Genomic DNA, 23,997 nt, shown 5'->3' with positions numbered 1-23,997 from the left:
TGTTTGTTAGTTAGACCAGTTAAACATTGTTTGTTAGTTACACCATTTAAACAGGGAGCCCTCTTCTAGCAGTAACACTAGATGCTTCATAAAGCATTATAGGACCAGGGCTTCAGACCTGGTTATGGGACAGAAACAGCTTTGGTTGCCTTGGTGGGTGACCTATGCAAAGAACTGGACAGGGGGAGTATGTCCCTGCTGGTTCTGCTGGACTTCTCAGCAGTGTTCAATACCATCGACTGTGGTATCCTTCTTGGCCGCCTTGCTAGGATGGGCCTTGGAGGCACTCTTTTACAGTGGCTCCATTTCTTCCTGGAGGGACAGATCCAGAAGGAGGTGCTGGGGGACTTCTGTTTGACTCCTTGGCCATTTGCCTGTGGAATCCCCCAGGGTTCTGTTTTGTCCCCCATGCTATTTAACATATATATGAATCATTGGGAGAGGTTGTCTGGAGTTTTGGGGTGTGGTACCACCAGTACGCTGATGACACCTAACTCTACTACCCTTTCCACCCAATTCCAAGGAACTTCTATTGGTGCAAAACCAGTGTCTGCAGTAATGGACTGGATGAGGGCAAACAAATTGAAGCTTAATCCAGACAAGACAGAGGTGCTCCTGGTCAATCAAAAGGCAGACCAGGGAAAAGGGATTCAGCTTGTGCTGGATGGGGTTACACTCCCCCAGAAGACACAGGTCCACAGCTTGGGTGTACTTCTGGATTCAGCCCTGAGCCTGGATGCCCAGGTTTCAGTGTGGCCAGGAGTATGTTTGCACAGTTAAAACTACTGCACCAGCTGCACCCACTCCTAAAGATGTCTGACCTGGCCATGGAGACACATGCCTTACTTACATCCTGATTGGATTACTGTAACACACTTTACAAGTGGCTGCCTTTAAAGTGTGTTCAGAAACTTCAGCTGGTTCAAAGAGCTGCAGCCAAAGAGTTGTCCAGGGCTGGTTACAGGGAGCATACAACTCCCATGTCAAAACAGTTCCACTGGCTTCCAGTCTGTGGCACAATTCAAAATGCTGGTTATGACCTATATGGCTCAGGTCCAGGTTATGTGAAAGACCATATTCTCCCTTATGAGCTTGCCTGTGCTTTGAAATCTTCAGGGGAGGCCCTTGTCTCAGTCACACCACCATCACAGGCATGCCTGGTGGGAACACGGGAGAGGGCCTTCTTAGTGGCTGCTCCAGGGCTCTGGAACCCTCTTCCCAGGGATGCTAGATTGGCTCCCTCCTTGATGTGCTTTTGGAAGCAGGCAAAAACTTTTTTGTTCCAGCAGGCCTTTGGCGAATTGTCTGGATCTCTGTCTATGCATAGCACTCTTAAAATTGTGAAGTATTTAAAATGTTTTAGATGTTTTAATATTGAAGCATATTTAATTATATTTTTAACTTTTGTATATTTCTATTTATAGGTTTTAACTGTATATGTTTTAATTTGGTAAAACTGTCTTGAGGCCCAGCATTGGGCAAAAAGCGGGATGATATAATCATCATCATCATCATCATGGGGCATCTTTACCGACCAAGGAAAAGTTTGGGTGCATGAAGTGAAATGAAATTGGCATACGTAGAGTGTGAATGCATGTCCAGTATAACATGTAAATATAGTGTGAGATACGATCCTTGCATGTCCTTTCCCACCAAAGACAGTAAGAGCAACGATTGGGGCTCTTGTATTGCATTTCCACTTTCAGGAAGATGGTGTGAAACCCTGATCCTTCTGCTTCCCCCATCTGTACATTCCATCTCAGCCCTCCCAAATCTTCTGAGGGTCAAACTTCATGTGAGGTACTGGTTCCTCTCTATTCAGCCCTGGTTAGACCTCATCTAGAGTATTGCGTCCAGTTCTGGGCTCCACAATTCAAGAAGGACGCAGACAAGCTGGAGCGTGTTCAGAGGAGGGCAACCAGGATGATCAGGGGTTAGGAAACAAAGCCCTATGAAGAGAGACTGAAAGAACTAGGCATGTTTATCCGAGAGAAGAGAAGATTGAGGGGAGACATGATAGCACTCTTCAAATACTTAAAAGGTTGTCACACAGAGGAGGGCCAGGATCTCTTCTCGATCCTCCCAGAGTGCAGGACACGGAATAACGGGCTCAAGTTAAAGGAAGCCAGATTCCAGTTGGACATCAGGAAAAACTTCCTGACTGTTAGAGCAGTATGACAATGGAATCAGTTACCTAGGGAGGTTGTGGGCTCTCCCACACTAGAGGCATTCAACAGGCAGCTGGACAACCATCTGTCAGGGATGCTTTAGGGTGGATTCCTGCACTGAGCAGGGGGTTGGACTCGATGGCCTTGTAGGCCCCTTCCAACTCTGCTATTCTATGATTCTATGTTACTGGAAAGATGAAATTATGTTTTCTTCCTTTTTTACTCAAAAGTAAGCTCATGGGGCCTCATATGGATCAGGATCCTAGACTGGTGGGTAGGAGGCTTTAACCCTCTTACCTATTCCTGCAATTTACATTGCAAATGCATGTCTTTTTGGTAATGTAAATGGGAGGCATGGATAAGGATGTATGCATTTTCTTAAATCCGTTCTGTTTTGGGGGTTGTCAGGCATCCTTTGTTTTGTTGTCCACTCACTGATGGAGTTGGAACTTTTCTACAAGAATTCCATTCATTTACAATTGCACATTAGTGCACTTGCATGCATTCGCATGTGTGCAAGTGCGCATTTGCACAAATCCTCCGCAAAAGTAAAAAAAAATAAAATTTGACTGTAAGACTGGTTATTGGGACATTCTTTGTGTATGTTTTGTGATTCATTGCATCATTTTCATCCAGTTGTGAGTGGCACTCCTATCCAGATGCGTGTGACAGGCAAAGTGTCTGATTTAGCTTATTTTGAAGTTGACTTTCTGGACCATTTCCCAGAATATGGAGTGTTGCCTGGAATGGATACAGGAACATGGTTTCTGTAGATATGTAGCTTATTGTATCCATCTTGTGTAGTTACACGTAGTTGATTTATCTCACTTGGAAACTCCTGTTCTGGGGCATATTATAAAATACAGACTGTTGCCTGAAATAGGCAGAAGAACATGGCTTTGTGAAGGTTTTATAGCTTATTACGTCATCCCCATATAATCATGGGTGAGTGGTGAATTTGATTGGTTTGATTTCTTTTCAAGTTGTTGTTCCAGACCATTTTCCAGAATATGGACTATTGCTTAGAACAGTTATCTAATGTGGTTTCGGTGGACAATATGGCAGGTCAGAGGTGTGGTTCGTACACGCACAAACCTTATGCTCCATTGACTAGTATGCAGGTGGGTAGCGCCTTTAAAAATACAGTAACTCAATTAAAATAAACAAACCTAAATTAAGATCAACATGGAAAAGGCAGGCATTTCTCTTTTTGCTGCTACCTTTGGACTGGGGCTACTTGCTGCTCAATTAGACTCGCTCACAGTTCCGACCCGGGTTGGGGCGGGGAGAGACTATTCAAACCAAAGATTCATGCTTAAATAAAAGTGTTATCATTAGTTACTGCTGCTGTGAATGGTCACTCGGGCTGCAATTCTATGCACACTTATCCACTCTCCCTCCTCGAGCTCATCTTCCGTGTGACCAACTTTACTCTTCCCTAAACTGAGCGACAGCATTTCCTCCATCTTCCTGCTTCAGTTCTCTTGCCTCTCCTCTGAGAAAAAACCAAGCCCAGCAGCAGCACCGCCAACCCTAACCCTGCTGCAACAACGCTGCTTTTACGACAGTTCTAGCGTCGCGGTGTAATGACGCCATCGCAGTGAAGCTGGGCCGGAAGTGGGCGCCAGCTGCAAACCGGTGTGCTTCTGACGGCGCCGTTTGCTCACCCCGCTCCCCGTGAGCCGAATCCGTCGCCATCGGGGCCCGTTTAGGGCGTACAGGTGAGAGAGGAGTCTGAGCTCGCGCTCGGGACCCTCCCCAGCACAGGGGCGCCGGCCTCTTTCTCCCTCCGTTCATTTGGTTTAGTTGCGCCGCGGCTGAATGCGGGGCGTGTCTGGAAGGGCCTTGCCGCCTTTCAGGTGAGAGGGGGCCCTGCGCCCCCCGGAATAAGCCCCCGCAAGCTCTCGCTGGGCTCACTCCAGTGGCTGGTGCGTGCCTCATTCGTACCCGTGAACGCTTTGCCCCATTCCAACGTACAGGCTCACGACCGAGGCCTATTTGCTGATTGCCATCTTTGTCAACGTCATGATCTATTTGGTAAAATCTTCTGGTCTAAAGTGTTAAGGTACCCTACATGATTTCCCCATAAGTAGCCCCTCAAGGCAGACGCCTCGTTCTGTCAGTGGTCGTTAGTTCTCCTTCTTCCCCGCCCCACCCTCTCTCCTCTCTCTCTCACACACACACACAATCTCTCGAGCTGAACGCTTCAGTCTAGGAGGGGGACACGTCTTTAGCACCTCAATACAGCTAGAAACGTGGCTGCTTACTGTAATTGAAATTATTTCAAGGATGTGGTCCAATTTTTTTAAACCCATCCATTTTTTTTATCCACACTGTTCCACTGTTATTTCATCTGTAGTCTGGACAAATATTGGGTGTGCATGTGTGTTAAAGCATGTAGGACCCTGCCTTAGAGCAGTAGAAGATGGAACTAGATGGTTTTTGGAATTTTTTAATATATGACCTCCATTTTTTTCCTCCCAAGGAACTTAAAGCTGTTTATATGATCCTCCCCTCCACTTTGTCCTCACAACAACCCTGTAAGGTAGATTAGTCTGGGACTGGCCCAAAGTCACTCAGTGATCTTCATGATCAAGTGGGACTAGAACCTGGATCTCCCCAGTCCAACACTTTAATCACACCACACTGGCTCTCGTTATTAGCTAGCTAGCCGTGTTAATAAGCCCAAAGTTATTAGCCTCTCCCCCCCCCACACACACTCCAAATAAATGACAAGCCTGCTGGGAGGTGGCAGAAGAGAGATTGAGAACTCTATGCCTCCTCCATCAGGCCACTCCGGTCACCTGCATGGAATTTTATGTACTTGTCTGTATGGAGTTCGTGGTAGCTTATGGCTACAAATCTAGTGCTTAAATACAAGGCTAGGCCTTAAATACAAGGCTTGTGATTAAATACCAAGGTATGAACCTGTGAAAGAAGGACATAGAAAGGGGGATGTGGAGTGTGTATGTGTGTTATGTAAGTGCTGACTGCATGGAATCATAGCAGCTGTTCAGTCTTTAGGCAAAAGCTTATTGGTAGCTGTTTTTATAGATAATTGCAACAAATCCTAAATTCTGTGTTTTTTTATGCTTGAAGGTGGAAAAAATGATTGGATCCCACTAAATAATTTGGCACAATTCAGAAGGGAGAAATCTTTTAAGAAGAGCATTTGGGAATTAAGAGCTCTCTGTTGCAAGTTCCTGGGTTTATTGTCTCTTTGATATATATTCAGAATTTTGTTTATGTACTCAGCTGTACATCCCTGATCTTACAAATGTTCTTGGTCTCATAGGTTTGTGGACTCCAGATATTTTTAGATGCTATCTAATAGCCCATTAATAAAGGTTTACTGGGAGAAAGCTTGTGGCCTATAAAGTTCACTATAGCTTTACTGGCATGGGCCAGTACTGTAGAGCAGGGGAAACAGGAAAGTTCAGCATCAAGGGCATATTGAGAGCATTAGGAGCTGTAGGAATACAGCTTTCTCTTTATGTTTTCAGCCAAAGCCCTGAGGTTAACTTCTATATGAGTGAAATTAAAAAGTGTCTTTGTTCTAGTTCAGCTCAACCAGCCTGGCAGTGTATGCTTTAAATGCTGAAAATCATGAGGATTCACCTTGAAAGTCATGTTGTCAAATCATGAATCTTTAAGCATTAATTTTGGAGTCTTATTTGGACCCTGAGTCATGGCACATTACCATTTCCAAAATGTTCTTCAGAGTCATGAGGGCTAAAAACCCATTGCATTGAATTAGAGCTGAGATTCCCTGGAGTCTAAAAGATGTCAGCATTAGGCAATACTGCCCTGTCAAGAATTGCAATTTCTATATTTGCATAAGGGGCTAGTGGGATGCTCCCTTTCCTGTTTTTCATTCCCTGAGTGTATGTGTTAAGGATATGAGTATGAAAATCTAAGATCTGACCATTTCCTTAAAAGACTTCTTTTGAATCTCACTCCACTAAAAACAAGTATTGGCAACTATTTGAATAGGCATCATTGCTTTATAGTAACTGATAGTCATTCTGTCTCCCACTGTTTTTTCACTAGAATTATAGAAGATGGCGAGGTTCATGGCACCCGTGATCCAGGACAATCCCTCAGGCTGGGGTCCATGCGCTGTTCCTGACCAGTTCAAAGATATGCCTTATCAGCCCTTCAGCAAAGGAGATCGTCTAGGCAAGGTATTTCTGCACATAGACTTGCACAAAAGCTCCTATTTACTGCATTTAACACACTGTTCATTTGCGACTTGTGCCTTCCCTTTCAAAGCCCTGTGTAACACTTTTCCATTCAAGGCCCTGCTCTTGACAGGTCTCTTACCATGTGCTTCAGGTGTCGATGCCCCAGTTTCTACCTCGCTACTTGCAGGGCAAAGACTGGCTGAAATTGACCCAAGCCACATTACAGCATTTAAGGAGTGAATTGTGAAACGTGAAATGTCATTTTTAAATTAGTTGTCGTTACTAATCTGCCTTTGCGGAATTTACAGCAGAGATGGACAGCTCATCTCAGCCTTGGATTGTGTGAGTTTGCATTGCATGGCCTGAGCCCTGTGCAAGTGTTTACTGGCTCATACATAGGGCAAAGAGGGGAGGTGGACAGGGATGCACATGTAAGCACTACCACCAGATGATACTGTGTGCCCAGGTACTAGTTAGACCTTCGCACTCTGCACGTGAAAGTCTGTAAAGGGCTCTGTAAGCGAGTTCACCTGAACATAGATCTTCCATGATCAGAGACCTTCACACTGGGCACATGGTAGCTGGACGCATGGGGGTGTTGAGGATTGGGTTTATACGTGTCCCCACATCCCCCTCTCCACTTTTGCCCTACTTATGAGCAGGCAAAAACCTGCATAGGGACCTAGTTAAACAAAGCATCTGAGCATTGAATCAGCAGCACGCTATGAGCTAATGAATTTAATTAGCATCCCCCTGGCCAGGACAACCTGTGTGTTGGTCCTAGTTCTGTCAGAGAAAATGCTTGATGTTGAGATTCTGGCTGAGAACTCTGAAACTCAGCTGGATTGAGGCAATTTTAGGGACTGTGCTGAAAGTCCTCTGAATAGGCTTGTCACATTCTCTCACCTCTACTCGTGTGCTTTTTAAACCAGGTTGCAGACTGGACAGGAGCTACTTACCAGGATAAGCGATACACTAGTAAGTAAGGTGTGATTACTCATGTTTGATGTACTTTGTTGGGATGATCGCATTGTAATAGAGTGTCTGATGACCATGGCATGTGAAGATGGGTTGAGACTGTTGGCTAAAGGAACTTCTTGATTGGCCAAGGTCAGATTGCTGTCTTTGACTACCTTCTATAAAGCAGGAGGTACATTATGGTCCTTCCTGCCGTTCTCCTCAGATGCTTAGAACAGTGATATCAGATCTCCCTTAAGCAAGTTTCTGCTGCCTGAATCAAATAGTGAAATTGGATTTGGTCATGCAAACACTAATGCAGACATATAACTATGTTTCAGGTAAACAGGAAACTAGGGCACATCGCATGTCTGAACTGATCACAGCAGAAGTGGAGCTTCCTATGCTTTCTTGGGCTTTAAAAGGCGAAGCTTCTGTCTTCATTTTGTGATCAGTCGTATTATTTAGAAAGGGCACGTTTGTATTACATCTCTTGTTCTTAGCAGTTAACATAAAGTTTATTCTCCTACAGTTCCTATTTATAAGCATAGGAGAATCATTCCAGTCCTGGGTCTTCTAGGAAATCAGTCTCAAGCACTAAGGTGATAAGAGGCCATTGTGTTTTCCAGATAAATATTCCTCCCAGTTTGGTGGAGGAAGCCAGTATGCTTATTTCCATGAGGAAGATGAGACCAGTTTCCAGCTGGTGGACACTGCGCGGACACAAAAGACTGCATACCAGAGGAATCGCATGAGGTTTGCACAGGTATGATGCGGTCTTATTGAAGAGCTTAGATTTGAGTCCAAGACCTAATTAGCTGTGTATCTCTAGTTCTGTAAACCGCCCAGAGAGCCCTGGCTATGGGAGCGGTATATAAGTGTAATAAATAAATAAATTACACACTCCGGATATATACAAGAACCTCCTTGCCCTTAACTGACAATCTTGCTGGGGTTTGTGGAAGATTTTTTTACCCCCTCTAATTGAGAATTGCCTTTTCAAACAAGCTGTGGCGAGATTGATTCTCTCCCGTGTTTGTTTGTTCTTGGCTGATGGGATTATTAGTGTATAGCTACTGTGAAGTGATTTCTTTTCTCTTAGGTTTTTATTTTGTGACTCAAAACTTCATTACGCCTCCCAGCAACACCTAGTGGTGCTTTTGGCTGCATATGTCATTTATTGCAATGAATATTGGGCTGAAATCCCTTGCAGAGTTGCCCTTGTGTTTCAAAGAGCAATTAGTGCATTTTGCCACGCTCTGTTAATGACATGAGTTTCTCCTTTCAGAGAAACCTTCGCAGAGACAAGGACCGCCGGAACATCCTTCAGTTCAACATGCAGACGCTGCCTAAAAGTGCCAAGCAGAAGGAGAGGTACATTTCCTGTGTTTGTGGGAGAATATTCAGTTTTGCTGTTGTCCGACAGAGCTAGTTTGAACAAACAAATTGACTTGCCTGAAAAACCAAACGAGTAACTAAAACGTTTACTGAGCTCTCCTGTGAGATTTTTTTTTAATTCTCCTGTGAAATTTTTTGAATTCATATGATTGCTGAATGGATTATGATATGGTTCCAAACCCAGACCAAGAGCTAGAAATGTTTTATTTGTATTTGAAATACTTGTATTTGCATGTATCAAATATTGCAAGTAAATTGAATTAAATATTCTAAAATTGATTTCTGTTCCTCCTTTCCACCAACTGGTGCTTTTGTTTTGGAAACTATGTTGTAGCTTTTAAGTAGCTGTATTGAAGTTTTTCATTGTTGAATGAAGTGATACTTTGCCACAAGCAACTCTGGAAGATCAGCAAATATCCTTAGTAGTTAGCAGCTTAGGTTCTGATTTCTCTGCTGTGGATGAAAGCTTTGGGATCTGCAGGGGCTTTTGTCTTGATGGGGTTGTTGTTTTTCCATCATTTTAGAGATAGGCTGCGTCTTCAAAAGAAGTTTCAGAAGCAGTTTGGAGTGAGACAGAAATGGGACCAAAAATCTCAGGTAAATAAACTGTTTTCTAAGCAGGTGGGATTTCTCTCTGTTTTCATTGGACCTAAATTATTCCGTTTGCAGCTGCTGCTACTACTCCCATAATAAGCGCTGATACGTCTCTTCCCTTTCTCCCGTCCACCTGTACTTCCTTGGTTTGCACAACAGAAGCCTCGTGACTCTTCTGTGGAAGTTCGCAGTGATTGGGAGGTGAAGGAGGAGATGGATTTTCCTAGGCTGATGAAGATGAGATATTTGGAGGTGTCAGAACCTCAGGACATGTAAGTCTTTGAGAATCTGAAGATTTGGGGTCAACATTGTATGGCCTGTGCCCTTTTTGACTTGTCCCAAAGCACTTTAACTAATATGCTTGTGTCCTGATTAGAATGAAAACTATGATCTGATGTTCTCTTGCCAGACAGTGCAACTTTGTTGTATGTTCTGACTAACATCTGGACATAGAGTGTAGGTTTTGGTGAATTTTACCTAGGGTATGAACAGAAAGGATAACTCCCCATGTTAGGAACTGGAGTTTATCAGTTAATCCAGCCTAAAGCCCAGTTTCTGGTTGACGTGCAAGTGGCCCTCGGTTCTCTAAAATGTGGTTTTGCTACTTGGAGGTTGAAGTTAGTCCCCCTGTTCTGTTTCTGTCAATTAAAGGCAGAGGTGTGGCAAACATATAGCCTTCAGGGTGCCATAGGATCTCAATAATGATCCATGTATATCCCTGGATTGGTTACTTCACTTTTATCATGTGTTATTGTCCCATGACTCTTCTAGAAAGAACACTTCATGACCATCCTTTGTTTATACCTGCAGAGAGTGCTGTGGAGCTCTGGAATACTATGATAAAGCCTTTGACCGTGTCACCACAAGAAATGAAAAGACACTTCGTAGCATCAAACGCATCTTCCATACCGTAACTACCACTGATGATCCAGTCATCCGCAAGGTATAATATCCAATCTGCCTCTTCAGTTTGTCCTGACATCATTGGGTCCCTGGTCAAAGCACCAGCTGGGCTCTCCCACACTAGAGGCATTCAAGAGGCAGCTGGACAAGCATCTGTCAGGGATGCTTTAGGGTGGATTCCTGCATTGAGCAGGGGGTTGGACTCGATGGCCTTGTAGGCCCCTTCCAACTCTGCTATTCTATGATTCTATGATGTCCTGCCGCCAATGCAGCAGTTGGGGAGCCCTGCTTCGCTCCATGTGGGCTTTCCCTAGCTGGGTGGAGTGAAGCCCACTGAGGCTCTGTGTGGGGAAAGCAACTGAGCAGCGAGGCAGACTCAGATGGCTGTGCTCCTTTGAGAGTGTGTGGCCTTGCTTGAGGCCCAGCAGGCCAGATGGCTTGCCTGGGGGACCAAATTTGGCCCATGGGCCAGAGGTTCCCTATCCCTGTTCTTTAGACTAATTGTCTTTTCTTATGATACTTTCTCTCTTACTTCAGAGAACATTGAAGTTATACCCATAACAAAATACATTGTGGCAAGACTGTTGTAATAACATCTTTCTTAGTAAACCTGAAATGAGAAATTGCAGCCAGACATACTAGACTGGAGAGGACTATGTGTCCTGTTGACTATGCAAAAGGCACAGAAAGTGATGTTTGTGGCTTGGATGCACAGTGGCATTTCCTCTCCCAGAGACTCACTAAAGTCCAAGTTAAAGCATCTTCCCAAAGTGTGGTAGAACATTTCTATTTGAACTAGTTCTTAGTGGTGAGAGTTTTCGTATTTATTGGATTTGGATGTGGGGGGAGAATGGATTGTATGCACTACAATGAGACTTTATATGCATCGTAATTTTCTAAGAGCCTTGGCATTATGGCAGCATAAAAGTCAAGCTAAATAATAGATCGGTCAGTTGGCATTTTATCTATTTCCTGTGCTTTTACCCAGATTTCTAGCCAAAGTTCTCAGAGAGCCTTATGAGATGAATGGGTTTGGGAATAATGGTGGAACTGAAGCATAGGGGTGCAAATCTTATCTGTGCTTGTATTAGAGAAAATGATTTGCGTTCAAGTGGTCTCCTTCCTTCATTGACTTGGTTTTACTTTCTGGGGAATGGGGAGAATAGGCCATCGATAGGCGATATGGTTTCAGCAATATGTGCTGATACTTGCTACATAGTAGATAATGCTACAGATTTAACTTTGGAGGGCCGTTGAGCTCATCCGTTTTGTTTGGTTTGCTTTGGGGCAACAATTCCTGCTCTCATCCATGTGACTTTTCCCTGTGCATAGCTGGCCAAGACTCAAGGGAATGTATTTGCAACAGATGCCATCCTAGCTACTCTCATGTCTTGCACCCGTTCTGTGTATTCCTGGGACATCATTGTCCAAAGAGTTGGATCCAAGCTCTTCTTTGACAAGAGGGACAACTCTGACTTCGGTGAGTCTTTTCCTATATGCAGTAGAGAAGAGTAGGGCAGTAGGTAGTGGCCGGAAATTTTTCAGTTTTGTAATTCCTCCCTATCTTGAGGGAAAATAATCTATGCAGTGAGCAGTGCGTATGAGAAATCAAAAGTGTTTCGGACATATTATCATAGTGTCCCCGGTGTGAGATAGTTTCAGTGTCCCTAGCATGAGATTCGGAAGTTTCTTATCACCATTTCTGCTTGGCTGGATCCTCAGATCTCCTGACAGTGAGTGAGACTGCTAATGAACCACCACAAGATGAGGGCAATTCATTCAATTCACCCCGCAACCTTGCTATGGAAGCCACCTACATCAATCACAACTTCTCACAGCAGTGCCTAAGGATGGTAAGAGAAAAAGAGGCTTAGTTAGGAAATGTGTTGCTTGTCAAATGACGACACCTCAAAGCCACATTGAGAAGGTTTTGGGGGAAGGGGTTGGTAAAGAGAAGGTGGCTAGTGAAGCTAGACCCTGGAAGCTTTATGGCTGAGGCAGCTATGACTCTCCAGACCATGTTACCGGGTGCCATCGGTAACCTTTTCACCTGGCTTCTTTTACAGGGGAAAGAAAAATATACATTTCCCAATTCAAACCCATTTGTGGAAGATGATATGGATAAGAATGAGGTGGCTTCAGTTGCATACCGGTACGTAGTTGCTTCTGGGCCATGGAGAGTTCTTGGGTGTCCACATTGCCTCAAGGTGTGACTTCCACATTTGTTATGGCTGCCATGAAATTCATTGTCATTTGTGTATATTGTCGTCATGGTATTTGTGTTATGCTCAAGTGAATCACTAATAGTAACTAGCATTCTTGGTTGCAGATACCGAAGGTGGAAGCTTGGAGATGACATAGATCTGATAGTGCGCTGCGAACATGATGGAGTGATGACTGGAGCCAATGGAGAAGTGTCATTCATCAACATTAAAACACTGAATGAATGGGATTCACGGGTAAGGAAGGTCAAATGATAAAGTTTAAATCTTTGTGCCTTATTGGTTGGTATGTTAGAGAAAACGCAAAACCAATTCAGGCAAATGTTAAGTCACTCTGATCAGAAGAGCATTATGTAGAATCTTTTAGATGGGCTTACTCAGATTACTGGTGATGGCATGTGGATTTCCTCTCCCCGTCCCATGTGACGCAAGGGAAACCATTAAAGCACTCGTTTTTCTCTTCCTTGTTAGTGATGGAGATCCTAGATCCTCACTAGTTGAACTCCTGTCATATTTGGTATGAACGTGGAATCTTCAGTACAATAGCATGACATCTTCAGCTTTGTGGCTAGATCTTAAATTGAGGTAATATGGCATAACTGCTGCTGTGTAATACTCTTAATTTACTGACCTACTTTTCTAGCATTGTAATGGAGTAGACTGGCGTCAGAAACTGGACTCTCAGAGAGGAGCTGTGATTGCCACTGAACTGAAAAACAACAGCTACAAACTTGCACGTTGGACAAGTTGTGCGCTACTGGCTGGATCAGAATATCTTAAACTGGGGTGAGACCAAATAGTTGTGTGTGTTTTTCTTGTCTTTGGGTGTTCAAGAAGAAGGAAGGAAGTCTTCATGAGGAAAATTGAGTCTTCAGGGCTAGATTTGGAATTGCAGCAGCCACTCTGAAACATTTTTCCAAGCAAATGGCTAAATTCTAAAACTTGGATCTATTGTATTTGATGAGAGGTAGCAAATGAACAGACCTTGAGAAAGACCTGCATGTGTAAGATGTGCAATAGTTCAGAACTTGTTTCCTTTTTTATTTCTTGCCAAGGCTGCCATGTAATGGCAGCTGCTTTGAACAACAGAAACATTTTTGTTCATTGTTGATCATTCATTTTGTCACTTTCCTTTTTACTTTGAGCAAACATCGTTACTACAGCATTGATGTTAAGAATAAGTCTTGGATCTTTACTTGTACCCTGATACTACCTAATGAAATTGATGAAGGTACCTGCATTCAGAACTAGAATCTTAGAACTCCCCATTGTTCGTTAGGCAAATAATTCATTGCTGACTTGAGAGGCTTTATAACATACATACTCATTAGAAATATTATAGATAAACCAATAATAAAATATATACTACTAAAAGAATCTTGTAAAACAGGAGATAAGTTCTTCAAGGACATCAACTATTTGTCCTTCTAAAATCAATCTTTTTTTCTGCTATGCAAACATACGTTGCCACTTACAGATCATTGTCTCTTCATTTCCCTGTCCCATTTTAGACAGTGTATATTGACAGTGTGTTAATTGGATCTCACATGTACTGGAGTGTAATATATATTATATTGTATATCAGTGGTAATTGATATCAGATCATAAGTGAAATAAACAACTTACTTCAGAAAGTCTCACCAGATAAATAGTGAACATGGCTATACTCATGAGATTAAATGAAATAGTGTATGAAAAGAACAATGTGGAATGATTAAAGCATAAGGTTAGATTCAAGGCTTAAAGTATAAGATTACTAAAATAATGTGAATACAAAATAGCAGCAACGTTACTAATCCCTACATTGTATGCCTGATACTCCTTCCTGTCCCACTAATTTAGGGTGCAATCTTTCGGTGATAGTGGAGGCTGCCGAGTATCCTAATGCAAGGTGACTGGAGCATGCAAGCGATCCTCACCTCTGTATTCCAGCAACCCTGCATTTTTGCTAGAAGGGCAATTTCGCCTGTCTAGCTGCAGCTCAGAGCAGGTGAGAAGGCGGCTTGGATCATAGAATAGCAGAGTTGGAAGGGGCATACAAGGCCATCGAGTCCAACCCCCTGCTCAATGCAGGAATCCACCCTAAAGCATCCCTGACAGATGCTTGTCCAGCTGCCTCTTGAAGGCCTCTAGTGTGGGAGAGCCAACAACCTCCCTAGGTAACTGATTCCATTGTCGCACTGCTCTAACAGTCAGGAAGTTTTTCCTGATGTCCAGCTGGAATCTGGCTTTCTTTAACTTGAGTCCGTTATTCCGTGTCCTGCACTCTGGGAGGATTGAGAAGAGATCCTGGCCCTCCTCTGTGTGACAACCTTTTAAGTATTTGAAGAGTGCTATCATGTCTCCCCTCAATCTTCTCTTCTCCAGGCTAAACATGCCCAGTTCTTTCAGTCTCTCTTCATAGGGCTTTGTTTCCAGACCCCTGATCATCCTGGTTGCCCTCCTCTGAACACGCTCCAGCTTGTCTGCGTCCTTCTTGAATTGTGGAGCCCAGAACTGGACGCAATACTCTAGATGAGGCCTAACTGGGGCCGAATAGAGAGGAACCAGTACCTCACGTGATTTGGAAGCTATACTTCTATTAATGCAGCCCAAAATAGCATTGGCCTTTCTTGCAGCCATATTGCACTGTTGGCTCATATTCAGCTTGCAGTCTACAACAATTCCAAGATCCTTCTCGTTTGTAGTATTGCTGAGCCAAGTATCCCCCATCTTGTAACTGTGCCTTTGGTTTCTATTTCCTAAATGTAGAACTTGGCATTTATCCCTATTAAATTTCATCCTGTTGTTTTCAGCCCAGCACTCCAGCCTATCAAGATCACTTTGAAGTTTGTTTCTGTCTTCTAGGGTATTAACTATCCCACCCAATTTTGTGTCACCTGCAAATTTGATCAGCGTTCCCTGCACTTCCTTGTCCAAATCATTAATAAAAATGTTGAAGAGCACTGGGCCCAGGACTGAGCCCTGCGGTACCCCACTCGTTGCCTCTCCCCAGTTTGAGAAGGTTCCATTGATAAGTACTCTTTGAGTCCGATTCTGTAGCCAACTGTGAATCCACCTAATAGTTGTTTCATCTAGCCCACTTTTAGCTAGTTTGTTAAACAGAATGTCATGTGGTACTTTGTCAAAAGCTTTGCTGAAGTCAAGATATATGACGTCCACAGCGTTCCCACGGTCCACAAGGGAGGTTACCTTATCAAAAAATGAGATCAAATTTGTCTGACAGGACTTGTTCTTGACAAGTCCATGTTGGCTTCTAGTGATCACTGCATTGATTTCAAAGTGTTTACAGATTAACTTCTTTATAATCTGCTCCAGAATTTTCCCAGGGATGGATGTCAGACTGACTGGTCTGTAATTCCCAGGTTCTTCCTTTTTGAAGATAGGGACAACGTTAGCCCTCCTCCAGTCGTCCGGCACCTCACCCGTCTTCCATGATTTTGCAAAGATAATAGACAAAGGTTCTGAGAGTTCTTCCGCTTCCGCTAGCTCCTTCAATACTCTAGGATGCAGTTCATCGGGCCCTGGAGATTTGAACTCATTCAAACAAATTAGGTGTTCTTTGACCATTTGTTTATCAATCTCAAACTGCAATCCTGCCCCCTCAACTTCTGCTTCACTTTTTCCAGGGGGGTCATAGACCCGCTTTTGGGAGAAGACTGAAGCAAAGTAGGAATTGAGCACTTCAGCCTTTTCTTTGTCATCTGTTATCAATTTGCCATCCTCATTAAGCAGTTGAACCACCATTTCTTTCCTCTGTCTTTTACTACTCACATATCTGAAGAAAGCCTTTTTATTGCTTTTAGCATCCCTCGCTAATCTCAGCTCATTCTGAGCTTTAGCCTTCCTGACGCCATTTCGGCACTTCTGCGCCACTTGTCTGTACTTTTCTTTTGTAGCCTGGCCTTCCTTCCACTTCCTATATGTATCCCTTTTTGTTTTCAGGTCATCTCTAAGCTTTTTGTGGAGCCACATTGGTTCCCTCTGTTGTCTTCTATCTTTTCTCCTTGTTGGAATTGTTTGTAACTGTGCCTTTAAAATTTCCTTTTTTAAATACTCCCACCCATCCTGCACTCCTCTTCTCATTAGGTTCATTTGCCATGGGACCTTATTTATCATAGTTCTGAGTTTATTAAAATCAGCTTTCCTAAAATCCAGAGTACGTGTATGGCTACACTAAACTTTTGTCTCCTTCATAATCAAGAATTCAAATATGATGTGGTCACTTTCCCCCAGAGTTCCTGTAACTGCCACTTTATCCACTAAGTCATCCCTATTGGTCAATATCAAGTCAAGAATTGCCGATCCTCTAGTTCCTTCCTCCACTTTCTGTAGGAGAAAGTTATCACCCACACATGCCAGGAATTTCTTGGAAGGGCCACTTTTGGCAGTAATGGTCTCCCAACAGACATCAGGGTAATTGAAGTCCCCCCATCACTACTACATCACACTTCCTTGAAACACTGGCAATTTGTTTCTCAAAAGTTTCATCCTCGTCTTCTCCTTGATTGGGTGGTCGGTAGTAGACTCCGATGATCATGTTCTTTTTATTCCTTGCCCCATTAATTTTAATCCAGATGCTCTTGATGGGGCTCCCAGTCTGATCCGCCTGTATTTCTGTGCAGGGATAGGTATTTTTAACATATAGTGCAACTCCACCTCCCTTTCTATTTCTTCTGTTCTTTTTGAACAAGTTATATCCTTCAATTGCTATATTCCAGTCATGGGAGACATCCCACCAAGTTTCAGTTATACCTATCAAGTCGTATTTGCCTTCATGTAGGATCAATATAGGAAGCTGCATAAGGCAGCTTCCCCAGTGTCCACCCCTTTTCCTCCATTTCTTCACTCAGATTTCTGAGCATGGAGAGGTAGCCGGCATGGTTCTCTCTCTGCCAACTATGAGTGGGGGAGAGTAGGGAGAGTGATTTACTGGTTCCAAGGTCAGAGCTAGTAAACCAACCAATCCTATGCCCACCACCACCACCAGGTACTGTCTAGGGTCCATAGAATTGCTCCCTTAGATTACATTTAAACTCCAATTGTTTCAAGTACATAAAATTATGGCATAAAAATCGAAAGAAGTAAAATATTCACCACGCTTGATCTCCAAACAGATTCTTTGGTGATCTTCAAATAAAAATAGAAATTGCGTCCAAGTCTCAAAAGATTATAATTAAAATCATATTAAGAAGGGGGGAAAGGGCAATATCTTTCTTATTTCTTTGTATGTATGTGTGTAGAGAGTAAGGATTAAACCAGAAAAGCCGGCAAGGAAGAAGTAGAAGGAAGGAAGACTAAAAAAAGGGATCTAACTGTGCAAATTGCAAGAAGAAAACTTGAGAGAGAGAAGCTTTAACAGAACAAACAAAAACCTCTTGAGCAAAGCGGAGTAAAATTACAAAAAGACCAGTGTTAGGAAAAATGTATAAAGGCTGAAATCAAGAGAAAGGAGAGAGAAGGTAGCAGCATTAGTAGAAGTAGGCAGCAGGTATTCCTTCTTTTCCTTCATGTTTATTCTCATAGCACACCAACTTTTCTGCTTCTTAATTGGCTATTTCTCTCCCTGCTTCCTCATTGGGCATCTTCCCAAATAAAAACAAATTCTGTTTTCTTCAATGAGTAAGCGTGGATCATTTATCTTTAACGTCAAGTCCATTACTTAGACAATAATTCTTATTTTGTTATCTGGTCTCAGGGAGAACTGGCATAGTCCAGGCGTCCATATCAGAAAGTAGAATTCCAGACCCCACTCATAAAGATTACTCAGGCGTCAAAGTCTTAGGGAGGGTTTGGCCATGTTGCTTCCCTATATCTCATGGAAAAACAGAAGATATATGGAAAGCCTATTCAGCCCTTAATCAGCTTCCTACCTTGCATTCCAGCACTCAAGGATGAAAATATTTTGGCTTTTTAATCCAAATTAAGACAGAGAGAGAGGACATGGCAATTTGAACAAAACCTTTGGTTCAGAAGAAATTTAAGGCATTCCTCCCCCCACCCCCAGCATACCACTATCTCCTCCCACCCCCTCAAATTGCATCAAGTCAACAGTAATAACAAACTGTCCTGTGCCAGCAAAGCTAACTTTACTTCTCTAGCTACTTTGGTTTACCTTTGGTTTAGTCATGTTTCTCCCAGGATAAGCATAGCACTCTGATGCGTTGTTGGGCTGCATGTGCTTTTATCTCTGTAACATGTTGCTGCACGCACACAATTGCTCAGGGTGATGGGGACAAGCATTTGGAAAACTTGGGTGTGGGTCATGACATTGGAGCACCATTTCAGTCATACTTTTCTTATGCTTGGAATGATGGTTTCCAGTAGTTCAGTATGGCTCTTTCCTTGCCCCATGGGGCAATGTGAGAAGCACTGGGCCACAGGGGAGCAGGTGATGCTGCAGCACCTTGCCTAATTCATCTTCATGGTGTCTTGGTGTGATTTTTGTTATAGCAAATCGCAGAGCGGGGTATGGTTATTTTGATCTTCCTTCCATCGCTGCTGAATAGATGAGCTGCATTACTTTCGTTGAGCACTAATAATAATAATAATACTTTTGAATATCACTTTCAGGTTTTCAAAGAGCTTCACATACTTTATATAGGTGTAATCTTTGCAATAACCCTGCAGAGTGAGTCAGTGTTATTACCCTCACCCCTATATTGGGAGGACTGAGGTGGACAGTGGCTTGCCTAAGCCCACCTAGCGAGTTCATGGCAAAGGGGAGATTCAAACCAGGGACTTCATGATCCGTAGCCATGTTTATTATCACCCTGCTATAGACTGTGTCATTACACTTCCTGACTATTTGTTTTTCCATCCTTCCCAGATATGTCTCTCGATACCATGTGAAAGACTCTTCACGCCACGTGATCCTGGGTACACAGCAGTTCAAACCCAATGAATTCGCCAGCCAAATTAATTTAAGCATGGAGAATGCATGGGGCATCCTGCGGTGTGTCATTGACATCTGCATGAAACTGGATGAGGGCAAGTACCTCATCTTGAAAGACCCCAACAAGCAAGTCATCCGTGTCTACAGCCTGCCTGATGGCACTTTCAGCTCTGATGAAGATGATGATGATGATGAAGAGGAGGAGGAAGAGGAAGGTAATGAAGCGTCATGAGCCTCCTAGCTATGATAATACTTGAGAGTGAGGTTCGAGCCCTGCAAATGCCAAAACTGAAAGGGGCTGTGTGCTGGGAGACTAGTTTCTCTTCCTTTATTATTCATATTAGCAAACTGATTAAACCGTCCGTAGCCTGTTGCTTGAGGAATAGTGTAGTGATAAAAGTTCAGAAAGAAAAGTCAAGACCACACGTTTAAAAAAGCAGTTGAGATGTTTACCAAGATGGCAAATAACATCAGGCTGCTAGTCCAGAACTACATAGAGCAGAAGTAACCGTTTTGATCTGGACAGAAGTTCAATGTGGGATCTAGTTAACAGTGATCTAGTATTTGGAGAATTATACCATGTTGTAAATGTTTACTAGAAACTAGCAGTTTTATTTTCTGACTGTATACAGACCTCATTACATCTTGTCAATTTCTGAAGATTTGCTTCACAACCATTGTTATTCACAATAAAAAAAATTTAAAACAACCATTGTTTGGAGTTCAAGACTAATATTATTGTGGTTGAAATATAGTTTGTCAGCTGGCTGGCTGGCTGCTAAAAAGAGCTTTCTGCTATGCAGAAGGTTATCATCTGAACTAAAATTTTGCATTCTGTGTGAGGAAGACACCAAAGATTGTAGCCATGTCTGTTTGTTGTTCGGTATTATTTTTTTCTTGGTGGCCTATCTTGGGGTGGAAAGAAATCCTTTATTTCAACTTTTCTTTGTGTTGCAGAGGAAGAGAGCTGAACATTGCAGCCAGTAGCAGTGGCAACAGCAGCTTGAAGGCGCATTCACCTTTTGTATTCTTCATGGATGGATCAAAGCTGAATCTGCACCTCATTTGCTTAGACCCTAAGGGAATAAAAATACATTCTTAATGAGCTTTTCCTTTTGTCTAATTCCTAAATATCTGTTGTTAGATTGACAGATCTGATAACAAATTTAATGTCTTGGGAAAAGACTCTACAATAGAAAAATATTATGGTTATGTGATCAAACCTGTCCATTTTAGGGGTGATGAGCAGCAGAATCAACTGATACAGCTTCCCCTGGCTCTATCACTTTATACAATGGGTGTGTAATGACATGTTTGAATGCTTCCTTTTGGAGGAAAAGAATTCAAAGTATAGAAAATGGCCATACTGCCAAGGAAGCTAGATTAGAATCATTCTCTCTGCCTTGCTTGTTTTCTGTCTGCCAGGGAGTGGGGAGACACATGTGGGAGGGAGACACTTAAACAGAGAATGGGCCAGCAGCAGTCTGATAGGAAAAGCTCTTACCCCGCAGGGTTCTTTTGCATTCTTGAGCAAGTGCAGGTACATTTGATCAGTCTAGAAGTAACTTCTCTCTCCCACTTGCTATGGAGCAATATTCCAATAGTATCTTTTTAAATTAACCTCTGGGTGGCATAAGAAAATTGGGTAAGTGTAGGGCTGTTGAAGGAAGTTCCATGACCCAGTTTGTTTGCTTGTTTGTTTTTGTTTTTTTTAATATATTTTTTATTATTTAACAACAACACATAATAAATCATATACATACATAACATAACATTCCTCTTATTTCTTAGCTTATACATTCTACTTCTTAACTAACATTAATAAGTGCCCCCCACCCTCGGGATCTTATTCTAGTTTCCAAAATTGCATTGAATCTTCTGGCGGTGTTCCTCTCCCTTTTAACAATACATGTTCTAGGAACAATTTCCATATCTCTTCAAAATCATTGTTTTTTTATTATTCCCCTTCTAAATCTAATATTACATGTTAATTTATCATAGCAATATCCCATATTTCTTTATACCAATCTTCTGCATCATAATCTCCTTGAACCTTCCAATTTCTGGATATCATTAACCTTGCAGCTGTTAACATGACCCAGTTTGTAGGCTGTGATCAGGCTGGAATAATACAATGGATATTATTTTATAAAACTACCTCCACTGAGATCTCATGAATAATGGGCTGTCGATGCAAAGAATGATGAGTAAAAGCCTGTTTCTTTTCAGTGGGATTCATGTTAATGCCACTTCAGAAGTAATAATTTACACTACTAGCAGCTACTTCATGCATATTCCCTTCCCCTGTGAAAGTGTGGATTCAAAGACAAACTAAGAATATGATGCCTCCCTGTTATAACAGGCTATTAAAACTATTACCATGAGTAGTACTTTTAATTGAAGCCATTTGTAATCTTCCATGGCCAAAAGCATGCCTTGGATTGAAGCCACACACGGGACCCAGCTCCCTGTCAATTAACTGAATGTTGGTGCCGCAGCGCCATAGGGGCGATTGCTTGAACCTCTGTATGATGCTCATTAATGGCCTTGGCAACCAGACCTGGCTAGATGAGGGTACTGCAGGGTTTTCTTTAATCCTATTCCAACAACTCCCACATGGACTTGCCTTTTTGCCGCTGCTGCAGAGAAGAGAACGTGTAAGGAGCAGGGTTCTGTAGAAAGAACGGGGAGTTCTTTGATCAGAAGATTAAGCTACCTGCTGCAACAGATCCTACTTCATTACCATCTTGTATCCCTAAAGTGCTTCACAAAATCATAAGCAGCCATTTCACCTGCCACTTGAGTAACTATAGTGCCTTTTTAGCAATGTAGAGCAGTGAGGCAATGCAGCACGGATTGGTGCAACACTCCCTTTCTGTTTTAGCAGCAAGGGAAGCTGGCCTTGTTCACCACCTAGTGAACCAAGGGCTTCAATACTCTGTATGATTACTTTGGAGTAAGCCTCCTTAAACTCAGTGGGACTGGCTTCTGAGTAAATTTGCATAGGAGTGCACTGCAGGAGCAACAACTCTCACGTAGATTAAATATGGGGCCTGTTTTAAGTGTAGGTTTGCAATATAATATCTGAAGCAAGTTTACCAAGAAACTTACTGCCCTTTTTCTCCAGACGGGCCTTAATCTGTGTTCAATTCACACTGCATTTAACCAGTAAAAGTGAACCTTACCACACACTTAGTGAGAATACTTTACACTGATTTATATTCTGGTTCTATGCATGTTCGGTAGCAAGCTGGGTTCAATAGTTTTACTTCCATTTAGATCTGTATAGGGTTACAGGCTTTTTATGCAGAAATTGGATTTGTCTGCATCGAACTGTCCCAAATGGCTGATTAAACCCTATGCCTGGAAGATGAGCATAAGTACTTTAAACTGTGAGTGGGAGTAACAGGAGCCAGTTGCCCAAATTACAGTGAAGCGGAACCTATTCAAAGGTAGGATACTTTGGAAGGCTCAAGTCTGCACAAAATCACAGTTCGCTAATAGAGTAAGTTCAGAAAAATACGGCTGACAACAGAAAACTACTACAGAATAGTTTATAATAGATACTGTGGCAATGCATGACAAAGAGTTCCAAAATCCATAAACCTTTATTAGGCCAACCCAAAAGGTCTAAAAAAATGTGCACGGTTTTGCAATCTCCAGATCTCTTCCAACAGGCAAGATGTTACAAAACAGTTAAGATATCTGGATGCTCAGAGTCGTAAGACGATAATGGAGTTCAGAACATTTGAATGTAACCCTTCCTCTTCCATATAATATTCTGACCATGCAGACATCTTGATGACAAACAGCATCCAGTCACCCTATCCCCAGCCTGCCACTCAGTTTTTTGGAACATTTTTGTGACCAGTACCCAAACATAGGCTTGTCACTTTTTCTTGCACAGGACTTCTGTGCCATTAAATAGCTGTCTTGTATGTAGAAATTGATTTCTTTCACAAGGCAGCTTCCAATACAATCGCCTGTCCCTGAAAATGCAATAAGTGATTCACATATTTATGGTTTAAAACAAATAGCTTTGCATGCTATTCATTTTCAATAAGAAAGGCATTTGGCATGTTGGTTGAATTAGGTTTTAACTGCTGGGTGCTGTTTATGTGTTGATTGTAACTTTGCATTACCTGCCTACTTGAGATCCATTTGTAGTGGGAAAGCAGGATATAAATTAAATAAATAAATATATTGCTCAGTAATAGAAGTTTTCTGGGTGGTTTACAAGTGTATGTGTGCACATGCACTATAAAATCAAACTCTCTTCCCGGCTGAAAGATCCTACCTTACTCACTTAGTAAAGATGTGAATTGGGGGTTCCGAGTGTTGGGACACTGCAAACAATATCATCTCTCAACCCTGTTTATTATTTGCAAGGGAGGGAGGATGTTGAGTAAATTGGAACAGTTAAGCAAAGCTAGTTTCATAGTAATTATGCTGTTCCTGCACTGTGATGGGGATTGACAGTGTCGTATGGTTTTGTTGACAGAAGGATAGTTGTGGCCCATAGTTGCTCAAAGTGATCTTGCGTGACCCATCCCTGATGGGTTTGGATGACACAAGCCATGGTTGCAGCCTGAATATTCAAATTCCTCCTGGAACATGCTGCAACTCACCGTGGCTTAAATAACCCACAGTGGGCTGTATTGATGTGCAAACCTGGT

General features: G+C 42.5%; 1 protein-coding gene across 2 annotated transcripts; it reads left to right on the top strand.

Annotated features, from left to right (window-relative positions):
* Positions 1–3,784: 3,784 nt before the first annotated feature.
* EIF3D (eukaryotic translation initiation factor 3 subunit D) lies at positions 3,785–20,426 on the top strand. Of its 2 annotated transcripts, XM_063133481.1 has the most exons (15): positions 3,785–3,889; positions 6,219–6,352; positions 7,285–7,330; positions 7,939–8,075; positions 8,598–8,683; positions 9,232–9,304; positions 9,461–9,573; positions 10,112–10,244; positions 11,537–11,684; positions 11,927–12,057; positions 12,271–12,356; positions 12,534–12,663; positions 13,070–13,212; positions 19,256–19,536; positions 20,279–20,426. In XM_063133481.1, the coding sequence occupies exons 2-15, from the start codon at positions 6,230–6,232 to the stop codon at positions 20,290–20,292; spliced, it is 1,644 nt and encodes a 547-aa protein (XP_062989551.1). In that variant the 5' UTR covers positions 3,785–3,889; positions 6,219–6,229; the 3' UTR covers positions 20,293–20,426. The 2 variants fall into 2 exon arrangements, with proteins under 2 accessions (XP_062989551.1, XP_062989550.1); XM_063133480.1 differs by lacking the exon at positions 20,279–20,426 and having other exon boundaries at positions 19,256–20,030.
* Positions 20,427–23,997: the final 3,571 nt, after the last annotated feature.

The sequence above is a fragment of the Elgaria multicarinata genome, chromosome 9, assembly GCF_023053635.1.
Source record: "Elgaria multicarinata webbii isolate HBS135686 ecotype San Diego chromosome 9, rElgMul1.1.pri, whole genome shotgun sequence".
Classification (NCBI taxonomy): Eukaryota; Metazoa; Chordata; class Lepidosauria; order Squamata; family Anguidae; genus Elgaria; species Elgaria multicarinata.
The sequence above is the reverse complement of the archived record's forward strand: the minus strand, read 5'-3'. Positions and strand labels throughout refer to the sequence as shown.

What these genes read in the sequence shown, in the direction of transcription:
- EIF3D (XM_063133480.1), top strand. Translation starts at nt 6,230, where the DNA reads ATGGCGAGGTTCATGGCACCCGTGATCCAGGACAATCCCTCAGGCTGG. An exon ending in GTGTCAGAACCTCAGGACAT is followed by an intron (nt 9,574 to 10,111) that starts GTAAGTCTTTGA and finishes TTATACCTGCAG; the next exon opens with AGAGTGCTGTGGAGCTCTGG. An exon ending in CACAGCAGTGCCTAAGGATG is followed by an intron (nt 12,058 to 12,270) that starts GTAAGAGAAAAA and finishes CTTCTTTTACAG; the next exon opens with GGGAAAGAAAAATATACATT.